Genomic DNA, 16,050 nt, shown 5'->3' on the forward strand with positions numbered 1-16,050 from the left:
TTTTCTCAGATAAATTTTACTCCCATCAGAGACTTAAAATCATTTGTGTTTATATAAAGTACTAAAGGAATAACAAAGGATATTTAGCCAGTTTTCTAACTTTGTTAGGTTTTATAAATGTCTGAACATATAAAGAACATTTGTTACCTATTATAACAAGCCTGAAGTCTGTTGTGTCCACTAGTTCTCACCCATTCTAAAATCAAGTCCTATCGCAGCTGGCGCAGGCACCACAAGAGGGAGGTAGGCATCGCCAAATGGATGGGATCAGCTCGCTCCTCATCCTCTGCTCATGGAAGGAGAGAGCTGCTTGAATAATTAAGGCTTCCTAGTTGTGACTACAGATAAAAATAGTGAAAGAAGGGGGTTTTGGCATAAGTGTAACACTCCAGCTCAGACAGAGAGGGCTTTGCATGGAAGTCGACCAAAGAAAAATTCACTCCGGGCGCTTGTATTACAGCTCCATTTAGCGGAGCAGAACGATCATGGCTCGTATTAAGTAGATAATAATGAAGCACCATAAACAATGTCAGAATGCAGGATGAAGCAGGAGCTTTAACGAGGTCCAGCTTGCTGGGAGCCTTTTGAAGTGTCCCTAGCTCCCTGACAAAGCCAGAAAGCAACAAAGGCGGCTCTGCCAGCTGTGAGAGTGCCTGGTTTAGAGGGAAGTTTTATGTGTGGATGACACCAGGCTGGGATTCAGCTTTCATGTACTAACTAGCTCTGCTCGTTGCCGGAGCTGTGCACAAATTCTCTCCCCATAACGTGTCACACAAATTATAATTCTTCACAAATCAGATCCATCCCATCGGTCACTGCATAGACAAGGCTGGGTCAGTCTGGCAAATAACGGTAGGCAGCAGAGTCCTTGGTGCCTCTCACTAGCCATATTTAGAGGGCAATGAAGGCTCTGAAAGGAAGAAATCAAACACACATTCTGTGGCAGTAAAGATGGCACAAAGTGTTAGCAGCTACGCTGGCAGAGCAGCCAGCAGCTAAGTCAGATGGCTAAATGAGTCTCACCCTACTCTAAATGCACTTTAATCACAGTGGTCTCTCAGATACATTGGAAAGGAAAATCAGATGTTTTTATTCTCCCCTTTTCAGCAGAAGAAGGGTTTTACATTGTTTACAAACTTTAATTTTATATAAACATCCACTTGAGAAAAATGCCTTTACGCTTAGAAGATTTTTTCCTTGAAGATATTAAAATTATTTTTTTCACTTCTGTAAGTGGAGTCAGCCATTCATTCACTAATTATCACCATTATTACCCCTCTATCTATTATTAGTTAAGCAAGCACTATACTTTCACTTAAAGACAAGTACAGAAGGGACCTTTTGGTGTCCTGCTGAAGTTATCTATGAGCTGGGGGGAACAGGGGTACAGGGTCCTGCAACTGATGAGCAGAAGAGTGAGATGTAGATGGGAAATATACATAGTGCCACAACTGAGCCTGTCCTGGACAGCTCTGGCAGGACAGATGCTGCCCTCCATGAGGGCAGTGAGAAGGCTGGAGCAGGGAATGTGGGATGGGACATGGATATCCCTACGGAGTGAGGTGTTCTCATGCCCACATCCCCTAGGCAAGGTGGATGTGCTCCTGCACAGTCATGCGCCTGTCAAACAGCCTCCCCAGATGCGTCCCATGGGCAGGCCCCAATGCCTTGCGTGTTTGGGTGGAGATGCATTTGTCATGTCAGACACTTGTTCCTGCAGCAGCTAGTCAGAGTGTAGCTGATGCAAATGATGTTATTTTGTAGTGATGACTGTACTTCATTTGCAAGCCCCTTAATGTAGCTATGCTTATGCGATGATACTGTAAGAGCAAAAGATCAGGGACCTTTCTGCCTTATTAATTTGTTTCTTCTGATTCCGTGTAGGTGGCCCTTCTACATCTCTCTTTGATCTTACATGGACTATATACATTAAAACACGGCAATTTCTTCATCTAAGACTCTAGCTGTAATGTCTCTGGGGCAATAATCACCTTTTATGTTGGACTTCTATGAGGGGTAGGAAGTGGTCAGCTGTGAGCCTGCAATCTTATTAGCAGCCAGGAGAATAATAACAGCGTCCAGAGAACGAATGCTGTGCCTCTAAAGTGGTTCTTTTGCTATTGTTTTCCTTAAGAAACTGTAATCCTGTAAGTATCTTGACTGCCCATTGCTCTGCCCATTGCCTCCCTCACCTACAGAGTCAGAAAGAGATGGCTGAAAATCAAACACTGTTTGTACTGCAGAGGCATTTCTTCGGTCCCAGCCATTTCCCTTTCTTGCGTCTAAGAGCTATACACACCTAGCAGCTGCTTCTCATTATGTACAAGACAGAAGGCTACAAAAAGGTACCTGGTCACTTGATGAGACAAAGCTCTTCACATAAACACACTGGAACAGCTTCTCAAAACTCAGTGCCAGCTCTGTGCTGTCCCTATTCGCACCAGAGTGAAATCTTTCACTGCCAGCCTCAGCCCTGGCTTAATTGCAATACAGGTGACAGGGCATGCTTGCAAGGAAGTTGGCAAATGAGGATAGTTAGTGAAATAGAGTGAAGGAGGCAGGAACAATTGCTACTGAATGGAAATGAAGTGTTTTACAACCCAGAGAAACAGGCTTTTGGAGGGAAGTAGATGAGAGGCGTGGGACGTACAGGGCTTTCCCTGACATGGTGCTTGTTCTTCCCATGCCATTGTTCTACAGGGTGATACTGAAGTCAGCTGGCAGGAATCCTTGACCTGCACAGGGTAAGGAATCAGTGCAGTGTGGATACTCAGGTAGTTCTGGTCTGTAAATGACACTTTGGAAATTTAGGGGATTTAACTGGAATTGGATGGTTAGCTTTATTTGCAGCAGAAAAAATAACCAGGCTGCTTATTTTTGGTGACATACACAAAAAACAAAGTGAGGTTTCATTTAAATAAACAAACTGACAGCTACTGCTCTGGAGGCTCTGCGTATGAACCAGCAACAGCAGCGTTAAGCAATTTCAAAGCAGAGTGAATGTGATTTTCACACTTATTCGCTTTTAATTTAGATCCATTTGAAATCCAAGCACCCCTCTATTACAGATTTTTTTAATGGCAATATTAATTAATGGTTCTTCTGTACAGCAGTAAGAATGCTGTTTAGACTGAGTGAGATAGATTGAAAGGACTACAAGATTAGAAAAACAATCTGTAAATTGGTCAGATGCAGCTGGGGGTCACCTTGATCTCCTGAAATGAGCATACTGCACTGAGAAAGTCCAGGAGCATGTGAGCAGCCATCTACCAGTGCAGTCTCATTAGGGCTGGCTGGGTCAGCGCTCCTCAGTGTCATCTCCCACTTTGGATTGCAAGAATATTAGTTACCAATGTGGAGAGAAATAATTGTCAGACTTCTATAAAAGCTGATAATTGAAGAAACTGCATATTATTTGATGGACAGTATGAGTTCAGACCAAGTATTCTAGGAAACAAGGAGCAATTATTTAGTGACTTGGAAATGGCGCACAGTGGTGCACTGTAATTTCCATCCTCCTGATTCACTTTATCTCTGCCATTATTCATTTGTTTAGCAGCATTCCAGGCTTCTTTCTTGGCTACTCAGATCAACACGGTATGCCCAGCCCCAAACCATCAATAGTATTTATCTTGCACTTCAGCGGCATAGCACAGATAAGACATCTGGTTTGTGAAAGAACAGTAGCTGGCAGATTGATGGGCAAATCTGATCATTTTAGCTGGTTTATCTCAGCTACCTCCTATTCACTGTATATATGTTGAAGTGCTTGGAACTTCAGACATCATTGCACCTGTATGAGAATCACAAAAGTGAATCAAAGCTCCACTGAGAGCTGCAGAGAAGTCAAAAGCTAGATTATTTTGGATTTAAATTTTGAGATAATATTTTTTTCCTGGTGTAAAGTACGATTTTTTGAGGTGAAGGGAAGGGGGTATAACTTTGCAGTCAGCTCAAACACATAGTGGAACAATGACAGGGAATAAAATCAGAGGTGCAGTGATGTTTTGTTAAGAAAACACAGAATCGCAGAATGGCTTAGGTTGGAAGGGACCTTAAAGATCATCTACTTCCAACAATAATAATATAAAATTCTCAAAATCTCATGGTGGATTTTCAGCATTGGCAAGTGAGGGGCAGGAGAGGCAGCTGAAGAAGCAAGTTGGACTGCAGCTGCCTAAGGGAATTAATCTATTTATATCTTTGCTGTTCTTGCATTTCTTTGTTTTGTCTGAATTAGAAGAGTTCAGTGCGGCAGGAATTTATGTCTATGCTCTACATTTCCCAGCGGTACAGGAAGCCTCTTGCGTAAGCAGCACCTATTAGGACAGAGTAGAGGATATGGTGCCTTTTTTGACATCTTGCACCGAATCTCCTTGTTCAGCAGGGAAGTGGTTGTCAGGCTGAGAGCACGCCTGAGGGCCAGGCCGAGGAACACCATGTTCCCAGGAGCTGTGATGAGCCAGGCACAAATGTCAATGGTCACGAGTCCAGCTGATAAGAACATGTAAAATTTTTGACACTTCCTTGGACAAAGTCAAATCCATAAATTCAGCACTGGTGGGCTACCAGTATTGTGAGATTTTTGGCTTTTGCTGTTTCCAGACAGGGAGAAATCAGGAAAGGCTATATTCTGGCCTCCTAAACCCACTGATAACAGCCATGGGAACAGGAACAGAGATATGCAAAGGCAGAATATTCTTTGGAGTTAAACATAGTCCTGTATTCTACAGAATTTTCAAAAATATGGGTGAAACTGTTAGAGCTGATCTAGTTTTCCTTTCCCTACTATCAGTGAGTTAGTTATCTGATATCCTAATAAATGAAGCATGTAAAAAGAGCGGTGGCTGGATAGTTACTCCTTATTCTGCAAAGAAATTAAAAACCCCTAATATTTAAAACTCTGTCTCTCTTGCTTTCAAAAAGATCTGGACACAAAGCAAGCTGACCCTACTAAATGAAAAGTAAGTATAACTTTGAAAACATGGCTTGAAATGTGTCCTTGAAAATATGGCTCACAGAAGATCAGAGAGAGAACAAGTTTCAAGGCGGCTGGTTATGACCACAGCTCAATGAGAATAACATTCTTTTTGATACAGTTACCATTGCTTCCACTGGCAAAACAGCCAGATGGGCCAACTGAAGCAGTGACCAAAGAGTCAGGACGTGAAATGCTGCGTAACACAGCCAGAACAAGAAAAGATGCTTCTGGATGTAATGCTCCAGCTACAGCCCAGCAGAAGTCACTGGAAACACATCTGTTAGTGTCACTGGAAGCTGGGTTGTGACATGAGTAACGCAAACTCAGGTTGTGTGTCATGGCCTTTATGACTACTCATGAAAACAATTAGTAAGGAAGTCTGCAGAAATCAGTGTTAAGGCTTCTCTCTCAATTAATATCCTGAATGCTGACATTAAAAGTGCCTGACTAATCTTTTAGTTGTATAGTGCATAACAAACTCAAAAATAATGACAAAGTTCAATCACACCTTTTCACTAACAGAAATCTACAAAAAGGAGAAAAAGCCATAAAAAGAATAACTGAAGAATCTGTCACATTTAAAACAATTTGGGACATGGGTGGATGGAACAGTCCATCTGGATGGAACACGATCATAAAGCTGAGGAACCAGGAAATATCTCAGAGAGATCAGATGTCAAGGTAGCATTACTTGTGGCATAGTTTTAGAATATGCTGAAGCATCTGTGGATGAATGCATGGTATTTGCCTGCTGATCCACCCAGCAAAGTTCACTGGTGTCAGTAAAGCAGACAAATGGATGCAAATACAGACTCCCCTTTATATTCCACTGCTAGGTTTGCATGGGGAAGGACAGGCAAGTTGGTCAAGACAAATGGCTTTTTTACCAGAAATAATTAAGACAGAAGACAACATGGATTTCTCAAATAAATGTCACCCATATTTCAGAGGAGCACTGGGTGGATGGAACTGACAGGCTGGCCAAAGCACTCTGTGGAGATCACTGTTATTATTAAATTGTGTTAGAATCCCACTTGCACATGGAGTTTATAAACCAGAATTAAAGGGAAAGAGGTAGATGATTATGATGTATTTAAGCTTTCTTACATTTCTCATATTTTGTTTTTGGAAACATAGGAAAAAACTTCTGGGTCACCAGAGAGAATTCCTGGATCCTGTAGGCAATCACGTCACAGAAAGGATTTAGATCCTATCAATCATCTTGTTAATGAACATCTTTACTAATGTTAATGGGAATAGCTACTACCTATTTGCATTTACACACTATTTAAAGATCTTAAAGTGTTCTTTCATATAATATGCCCATTTTTTATTACAGGAATATTGGATTTAAATGACTTGCCTAGGGTTTCACAGCAAGCCAGCAGCAGAATAATTCTTAGAGCTCCTAGTGCTTTGCAGTAAATCCTGGACATTAACAACTCCCTTCAGAAAGGGAGCTTTGTGGTGGTAGATCACCTCCTGGTGCTGGTGGATCAAACCTTTTAGGAGAGTAGAACAATCCAAGAAATTACATGAGCCCATGTAATGCTTCACAGTGTCTGTAAATCCTGGCTTCCTTTGAACCTAGAAAATTGTCAGAAGTCTGAGTAATGCTAAGATAGCTTTTGGCGTAGGACCAACTATGAAATGTTGATGTGCTAAGCAGGTACCTCAGGTCTGTATTTTCTGTATGAATATAACTGTAATCTCTACATTTATTCCAGGAAAACTCCACAGCTTTCACCATTCCCTGTATTTTTAGAGGCATATTTGGAAAAAGAAAAAAAAAGAATGCAAAACAAAAAGTAAGCCTATACTATACAAAAATTCTTAACTTTTATAGAGGCAGAATTGTCTACAAAATTTGCTCTAACAAAGACACATGCCTTGTCTTTGCTATTTCCTCTGGATGGTGCTGTCCTCAGCAAAAATTAACTGGAAAAGGAAGATATGGGATATCTCTTTGTTTATGGACATCTATCTGTCAAGAAAGAGTCAGCATTACAAAATGACTTGCTTTTTCTGCATGTGTCAATGTTATCATTCTCTGTAGCAAATAGAAATATTGGCATTTCACCCTGCCTTCTGCCCTCTCATCTATGCCTCATACGGAAAGGGCCGGCAAATTCTGCCCAAGGATCTCAGGATACAATTTTTAAGCTTTTTCTTGTGGCAGATAACTGTTTCTACGAGAAAAGAGCTATTTCGTTGCACAGCTTTTGCTATAATGTCGGAGGAGCCATCTGATAGAACAATAACAGCTATAGCAATACCTATCACACTAATTGAATGAGCTCTCCCAACGTGGTGGTGGCTACCCAGGAGCTCTCACCTGTGGCAAATGGTGACATTTACTCCTGCTGGGAGTGTGACTGGGCAGCCGAATGTTAAAGAGGGCCTGCAGTGCGGCCTGCGCTGCTTGGCCCTTAGCCAGCTTCTTGCTGCGTCCTGAGCCTTCAAATGTTCTCCCGTCTACTCGCACCGCCATCACAAAACTCTTGATGTGCTGCTTCTCCACGGTCTCCGACAGGCAGACATACCGCAGGCCTGACCGCAGCTCATTTAGCAGCACCACTGGGTTCTTCTCGCTCTCCGCTTTGGATGCCATCTTATGTCTGTTCTGCTTACCGTGGCCCATTAAGTCCAATGTGTGGCAGAGTAAGCGCCCATGTCGATAAGCGGTGGAAAGCAACTCGTTATTAACTGGGTTATAGACCGAAAAGTCCTCACTGTGTGTGGATGGTTCAAACTCCTTGAACAGAGTATCTGGGAAGTCTGCCTGATCAGAAGTAAAGTCCGTGGATGGGTTAATGCAGTTCCCCATGGCAAAGTGAGCTTGGCAGGCGTTGGGGAACTGAACGAATGACTTCAGAGCGAGCTCTGCAGCACGCATTTTAGCTTTCTTTTTTGTGGGTCCTGTGCCTTCAAACGTAAGTCCATTCACTTCCACAGCAACAGCAAAGACTGGAGCGTGCACTGGACCTGTCTGGGAAACCATTTTGTATTGTAAACCAGGTTTAAGTTCATGTAGCTGGACCAGAGCATTCTTTGGTGTCACTGACCACGATACTTTCTTCCAGATGAGTTGGAGTTTGCAGAAATGGCCATTATTGCCATCCTCTAGGGGTCTTTTTCTCTTACTGCTAGGTGTTCCCCCTCTTGGCCTCTCATTGGAGGATACTGGATGATCCTCCAGGTTGCCAGTGTTTCGATTTTCCTTTACTTCTGCACTGCTGGTACCTGTCAGTAAAGAAAGAACAAACCTCATATTACAGTTGTCATCAGAACAGCTGACATCATGTTTGGGGCTGGCAAAATAGCCAAAAAAGAGAAAAGAAGTTAAAGATAGGTATCTTTGCTTTTCGTGTTTGTTTTTGTTTTTATTTTCCTCCTCAAATACTGGCTTACTTGTTATATAGCATAGATTCTCTGCATATCCTGAATGATTACTTGTTCCGAAATCCTACTTCTATTAGTCAATAGCCTCCTGTTTTAAAAAAAATTACATCATTCAAAGATGAAGTATAAGTGATGCCTTGTGACTTAAATAAAATGCTGTATTCACACTGGATAATTACTAGTAGAGAATAGTTTGCAAAGCTCCCTTAGGCTGAGAATTTTTGCCATAATCCATGTGGGTGAATGCTTATGAACACATTATTAGAAATCAGAAATGATTCACAAATGATTCACAAATAGAAAAATGGGCAAATGCATTGAATAATTTATTTGCTATCAATACTTTGACCGGTTCTACTCACACCATAGGCTCTTTTGTTGCTAACATTACAAATCCAGCCTAAGAATGATCAGAAATATCTTTCTTGCATTTGAAACCATAATTTGGTCTGGGCTCAGATTCCAGTTTAATAAGTGAAAGTCTTTCTGTCAAGTTCAATTGCAGATGCTCTTAGCTCCCGCATCAGCAACAAATAATTTTGCAAAAAAAAAAAAAAAAAAAGGTAAATCTGAATCAGACTACGAGAAGCCAGAGCATCATGACAGGAATGATTACTGATGTAAAGGATGATCTATGTCAAAGAAAGCAATGGGAGAGAGAGACTGCCAGGAAGCACTGCCGTGATGGGGGAAGGGAATGAAACGACAGCGATAGCTATGGAGGGAGCACTCTGCTGCTATTGAGCCAATGAATCACACTTTGCTCTCAACTACACTTGTGCAATGCCTAGGCTGCAAGGCAGACCTCTTTGCTATAGCAGATGTATGACTGAGAAAAGAGATTCATTTCACTGATGTTCCGAATGACACAGAAAATGAGCTGATACCTAAATAATCATCCTATAACATCACTGTAGTTTCTGATGATTTTGTTTAAATGTGTTGCGTCTCTGATGCAACCCTGAGCCCTGCTGTGCCTTGCTTGTGGCAGAGACCAAGTTGGGGAAGTAAACAAGACCTTAATCAGCCCTTGAAGCAGCCTGTCCCTGGAGCGATGCACCTGATCCCTTTCAGAGCAGAGCACTGCCTGCCTGCTTGCTGCATTCCAGCCAGCAGTGCTTGTGGAACCCGTTCCATGTTTTGTTACTGACTGACATGATCTTGCCACCTTTGCAGGCTGTGTGAGTCCCAAGCACAGGGAAGGTCTATGTGGTCCTTAGAGAGAGGGCAGAGAATCATCTTCCCAATTGCTACAGGGCCGTGGCCATGTTAGCCTTCTTCTCTACCCTTTTGTGCAAGCTGGCTGCAAGGATATGACTGGTGAGCAGCCGGCTGTGCCTCCAGGAGCTTCTGCTGGAGCAGTATGTCTTTGCTGCATCCCAGTCCTGGGCTGTGCTGACATCATGGGAGCATGCAGAGAATTATATGAAACCAAGCATCCTAATTAAAAACCTCTTTTAATGTCCTGATGAGCTGTACTTGTATCAAAATACCTTTTCTTATCAGAACGGTAATTCTGTGCTCGTGTAAGTTGTTTCAAAAAGAGCATCTCACTGCTTGGATCTGAGTAAAAATCCTAGTGTGACTGCACATGGGGCAGCCCATTTGTAGGGCCAAGGCTTTTGGTTTCCTCTCCTGAAAATCCTTTGGCACACACCAAGTTTCCAGCCTGTGTCTGCGTTTCACTGACGTTATCTGCTGAGCTCTGTATGTGTGCGAGGTGTTTTGCTGAGGCAGAACACGGACTGACAAATTAAGGTCTTCAGTGACTAGTTAATTTTTACTTTGTAAAGCTAAGAGGAGAGAATGAAGACAGGTGAGGAAGGAAAGAAAAAGAAAAAATACATAATAGAAAAAGAAAAGCTTCATCACTTGGCATTCAGCTGTATAAAATGTGACATCTTTAAACCAGACTAACTGGAAATAAGACATTTAAAAGGTCAGGTTAAGTAAGACACAAGGATAACGTGGTCTTTTCTTGTTGAGTTCACAACTCTATTTACGGAAGCTCTGATCTTAGGGGAAGGAGATGCCAACTTTAACTTTGCTCTGTTTGTCTTGGTAGTGACTTTGGCCAGCCATTTTCCACCAGGACTATTTCTCATGTTTTCATTCCATTCAAAACAGATTTCTGCTTTTTTTTTTTTTTAATATTTTGACTCAGACACACTTTTTTTTTGTTTCAAGGAAGCAGATTTGCTTCTATATTTCACACCTCCTCTCTCCTCTTACCCAGTAGGTTTTTACAGACCCAGATATGGCACATTACGATATTGTAGTCAGGAAGTGTGGAAAGAAATATAGCTCATGCTTCACACTGTATTCAGGGTTGAAAAGAATTTGTATTGATTATGCATCACAGAATAGGAAAACTCAGGGTGTTATTTGTATTAGTAATTCATTTAGTATATTTTACAGCTATTTTTTTTCCTTTCGTACTCAGAGTACCATAAAGCATCATGCCTTAATCACTCTCACATGATTAACTAAACATATGGGATATAAAATAAACATTAGTTAAATTTGGTCCATGAAATCCTCTAGCACAGTGTTTGGCCACCAGAGTTCTCTCTGATGTAGTGAAAAAAATGCTGTGATTCACGTGTAAATCTTGCAGACATCATGCACAACAGATAGATGGACATGAAGCTGGGTGAGCATGAAGGTGACGTGTCAGTATTTATGGTCTACTTTCGGCTAGCCACAGTGGCAGAAATCCATGTGAGTGTCCTTACAGTCACTTGGCTATCTAGAGGACCCTATCCCCAATGACCGGATGTAGCTGACTTCTTCATAGACTTCAGTGCAAGCGGCAGCAGGCAAGAAGTCATCGTGCCATGGAAAACAGAGGCAGCTTCAAAAAGCCTGTAAGCCTGATGGACTTGTGTGATATCTGACAGCAGCCGGACAATGTGAAATTACTTTATACTTTCAGGTATCTTTGAAATAGGAGGTCTTTGAAATGTGCCTTTTATGAGACCTCTGTGTAGTAGACATGAGATTATTTCTCTAATGGTGGCACATGTACTTCTATTGTGAAAATCAGACAAAGCAGGCAAATGACACTAAACTACATAAGATAAATACTGTAAGCAGCTGTAATAGAACAATCACAAGCAATTTTAGAAATGAAGAGCACTAAAAGGAAAGGGGTAAGTCGGAGGATGCACACAGCAAAGATGCAAAACTGTGGATCATTTTCAGCCCTGTTAGCTCTTATCTCCTGTAATATCTTTGCTCTTGAGTTCCCAAAACACATTCTCTACATTTGGAAGAAATGATAATCAAATATGTCTCTCCAATGATGAAAGGTTGGAGAATAATAAAATTGTAAGGGGTCAGAGTCAAAAAAAAAAGGAGAAAGAAAAATATTACAATTTTTTTGTAGCAATTTCTAATCTATTGCATAATATTCCTAAAAAATAATTATGAACTGTTATACCTCCTCAGGTAACTTTATTCATTGATTTTTGCAATATCACAAACAAGGGGAGACATTGCAGACTTATATTGGCTTCAGTAATTGAATGGGAGAGAAGAAAGCAGTTAGTGAAATACATTTATTTATGCACTGTTCCTCAATCTTCTGTCTGTTCTTTCATGTTTTTTTCCTATTGGTCATTATGCACAGTAGAGTTAACCTAGAGAGTCTGCATCATCAAGAGCTTTTCAGAACTATAATGCATCACTAATAATGACACTGCCTATGTCTCTGGGTCGTAAGGGCTCTGCAGAACTACCCATCCGATACTCCACGCTACATTTGAAGAGATAATATTGTTCCTGTTGAAGGTTATTCTGCTGCCTAGCCAACTTCCAGGGAGGATGGGGAAAGAGAGATGGTAGATGACATCTTCACTCTGGCTGGCATCTTTCGTATTGAGTCACAAGGGGCAGTACATTATTGAGAAGTTATGATATTGAAAGAAAGACTTTGCAATTTCTATGGTGTAGCAAAATTCTGATTCAACTGATTGACACAGGAGGTTACTTTTGTTATGAATGTTTAACATTCACAAGATTGCTACCAATGCATTTTCCACAATACAGGTAGGACTTAATTTTTATTTTCCATGTTCTGCATTTTAATATCTAGCTCCTGTTTGACCTGCTTATGTACAGTATGTTTTTGCTGTTCATCGACATTACATTAACTGTGGAGGTTAAATGGACTGACCTCCATAATTCCTGACATACTTGAAATTAAAAATGTTCAAATTGGAAGCAATAGGTATGAACCTGTGAGCCAGAGCCTCACTACCTTTGTGCAAGATCAGCTACAACATCAAAAGCAGCGCAGGGCCGTTTCTTCATGCAAGCAAGATGACATTTTCATACACTTACTGAATCCATAATAGAGGGTTGGGGACTCTTTGGCTGGGGCTTGCTAGGTCTGTATTCTTGATTTTAAAATAGTAAACTTGTAGGTAACAGCAGGATTCACTCCTTCCTCTTTAACGTGCAAGCACACATATTCCATAAAATCCTCATGAAAGAAGTCAGTACACTAAACCTACTTAAGAGAAACCAACCCTGATCACTCTGTTGCAGCTGTAGCCCTCCCCACCAGCTCACAGGGCTCAGGCTTCTTAAAACAATATTGCTAGGATTTACTGGTGTGTAACAGCGGACTATGAAGGGAAATATTACCAATGCACAAAAGTACAGGATTTTACTTAGTTAAACTGGGGACTGAAAATTTCTGGAAGTGACTGCCATTGCCTTTAGCTGTTCCAGAATGAAGATACTCCACTTTGCCCGAATTATTGTCTGAAATAACTAAAATTCATACACCTCTAGCACAGCTCTTACCAATGTGGGAAATTATTCAAATGACCTGACTTAGCTGATGCTCGTACTCTGACGCTCTCTGTCCAAGTTAGCAAACAAGTGTGCGCAGCCAACAATTTGGGCAGCTCTGAGCAGGAATACATTTCAGTACTTGTCTGCCTGAATCAGGACCACAATATAGCTTAGCTTTAAGCACGGGAGAGATTCAAATGCAGGCAATAGATACAGCTTTCAAAATAAAACCAGGGGGTTTGATTCTCCTTTGTCGGCTGGTGTGAGATAGCTTGGGGCTTTTATTGCTGGAGGAGTCGCTCACTGCATTTTTAGAGACATGGAGCTTGCTGTATCTCAAATGTGCTATCAAAAGCTCTGGGGCCTTATGCTGCCTGAAGAGGGATTTGACCGACAGGCTCAAAACTAAACAAGATTCAAAACACTGAATCTTGGGCTGGGAGTCATAATACATGACTATTGCTGTTTCTGAGATCCATATTCTGGGGACCAGCAGCAGCAGCAGCTGTCTGCAGGCACTGAGAAGAGATATGTGCACCACCTCTATGCATTTGCAGCACAGCACGACGAGATCCACAGGAATCACATGCTCCTGCTAGAGGGAGAGCCCAGATTTGTGAGTATCTGTGTCGGATGGTAGTCTGCATTGTTGTGGCATAGTGTGGATGGAACAATTCAAGATCAGGGGCAGGCAGAGGTCTGTACCATCATGAAAGGAAAGCAGGCAGTGAACGGGGAATGATTATTTACTGTTTCAATCAGTCCAAGCCCTAGAGACAGGAGATTTGAAGCAACAAAAGGGTGTACTTTTTATAACACAAAAAAATCACTGAACTCCTGCTCCTCGCTGTTGTTGAGACCAAAAGTATCAGCAGGCTCTGGAGAGAACTAGACAGGTCTGTGGGTGAACAGGAAATATGATGATTCAGGTGCAAAGTCTAGCTGAGTAAATTCCTTGCTGAGTGCTAAAAAGATAAACTGAGGGGACATTCACCATTTAAGCATCATTTTTTTCAATGCATCACTAACAGTAAAAGTTGAAGACAGAGTACAGAGCTAAATATCCTATTTCTAACCTTGTTATAATTCTTAAACCCTTACCTGACAACCTCTGAGAATACACAGGGTGTTCCTTTTCTCTTGTGGTCAATGTAAAGACTGCAGTGGAGGCTGATTACCTGATACCCAAAAATGCCATTCCAAAATTGCCTAGAGTCTTCAGTACATTTTTCCAGCATTAGTTTATGGATCATAAACCACATTAGTACTGTCTATATGCAAATAACCACCAGTTGAAAATGCACTTGCAGTTAACCTGGCATGGCACCCCTATTAAAGCAGGTCTAAAGGAATGTGAAACAGAACTTGAATCCATTTCAGCTAGTGGGACTGCATGCTGATTACTGATACAGCAGGCAGGGATGCTCTCAGAGAATGCACAGTTAGCAAGGATAACCCAACCACTGCTCTACTTTGCTGGCATTCTCCTATGCTTTTTTTAAATTGTTAACACAAAAAAAGTTTCTGCTTCTTCAGAGCAAATCTCTGAAGCTCTTTGAAATGTCTAATTAGTACAGGAGTACCTGCATGCTATAGAAATTAATGGGATCTGTGCCATTATACAAGAAGTGAATGTTTGACCCAAGAGAGGTCTAGGCACAATGTTCTTGAAAACAGTGAAATTTGCTATTTTTTCAGAAAACAGCTAACCCTGTCCATGCGAGCTATTTTATAACCAGCACAGGCGCGAAGCAGTCTTAGCATTACAGCAGCAATAAGAAAATGGTGTTACAGTGTTTGGCTTGTACAAACTTCCTACATTACCTAAAAATAACTAAGCAGCACTTTTGGGAAACATTACGCAGGAGGTGCCTGCACAAGCTCATCATGTGTATAATATGTTTCCAGCATGTAGTTCTCATATCTCTGCCTGAAAATGTAGCCTCCCTGGGACCAGTTCTGAAGGATTTTCAAGATTTTTTTCACCTTTCCTAAGGTATGCAAAAACCTGCCATTCCCTGTGCAGCAGTACAGAGTGATCCTCAGCAGCAGAAAGCAGAGGGCTTTGCTCCTTCAAAAGCTATTCCCCTTTGTGCTGCATCATGATCAAACCGTGGCAGATTAGCAACAACAGGGAAAAAAAAACCCATTCCTCCCACCCACTGCCTTTAATAGGGCAACATATCAGTGTGTGTCTGGCTGGGAAAGGAATCCATCTGGTAGGTGATACTAAAACTCAGAGCTGTTCATTTGATTCAGAAAGCTTCCGCCCCCTTTATTTATTTATTTTTGAATGATTCAAGTTATATTTCAATAAACAGGGCTGGATAGTACATGATAATCGCTTCTGGATGATAAATGGAGGGCTCACTGATGGCTATCCAGCCCTAGCAGCACACTCCCAGGCTGGCAAGTGCTCTGAAGACTTCATATCTCCTCCCAGCCCAGCAGTGCTTCCATCCAGCTCCGCTGTCATGGTTCTGAGAGTGTCAGTGCTGTTTTTCGGGTGTAAGTGCCCCACCTAATTTTGTGTCCACAGTGCCCTGTGGCTAATTTTGTGGTTACATCTACATAATTATCCCTGTAATCCCCCTCTCAGTTGAATTTGGTTGCTTGCTTGCTTGCTTTTTTTTTCTTTCTCCAGGTGGATGGAGAAAAGAGTCTTGCAAAACCTGCAGGATTTACTTTTGCAAAAGTACTTTGTAATTGTGGAAGAATAAACTGGGGGTAAAGACATAGTACAAGAATAGTTCTGGTTTTTAGAGACTGAGTCATCAAGCAAACAAAATAAGGTAACAGGGAAGGGAAGGGAAGGGAAAGGAAGGGAAGGGAAAGGAAGGGAAGGGAAGGGAAGGGAAGGGAAG

At 41.6% G+C, this 16,050-nt stretch overlaps 1 protein-coding gene across 1 annotated transcript in view; it reads right to left on the reverse strand.

Moving 5' to 3' along the window:
* Positions 1-16,050, reverse strand: part of ADARB2 (adenosine deaminase, RNA specific B2 (inactive)) — a 304,005-nt gene that overhangs the window by 87,688 nt on the left and 200,267 nt on the right. Inside the window, exon 3 of the mRNA XM_021388974.1 lies at positions 7,317-8,224. Coding sequence (XP_021244649.1) covers positions 7,317-8,224 — 908 coding nt within the window. The remainder of the gene's footprint in view (positions 1-7,316; positions 8,225-16,050) is intronic.

The sequence above is a fragment of the Numida meleagris genome, chromosome 2 (assembly GCF_002078875.1).
Source record: "Numida meleagris isolate 19003 breed g44 Domestic line chromosome 2, NumMel1.0, whole genome shotgun sequence".
In the NCBI taxonomy this organism is placed as follows: Eukaryota; Metazoa; Chordata; class Aves; order Galliformes; family Numididae; genus Numida; species Numida meleagris.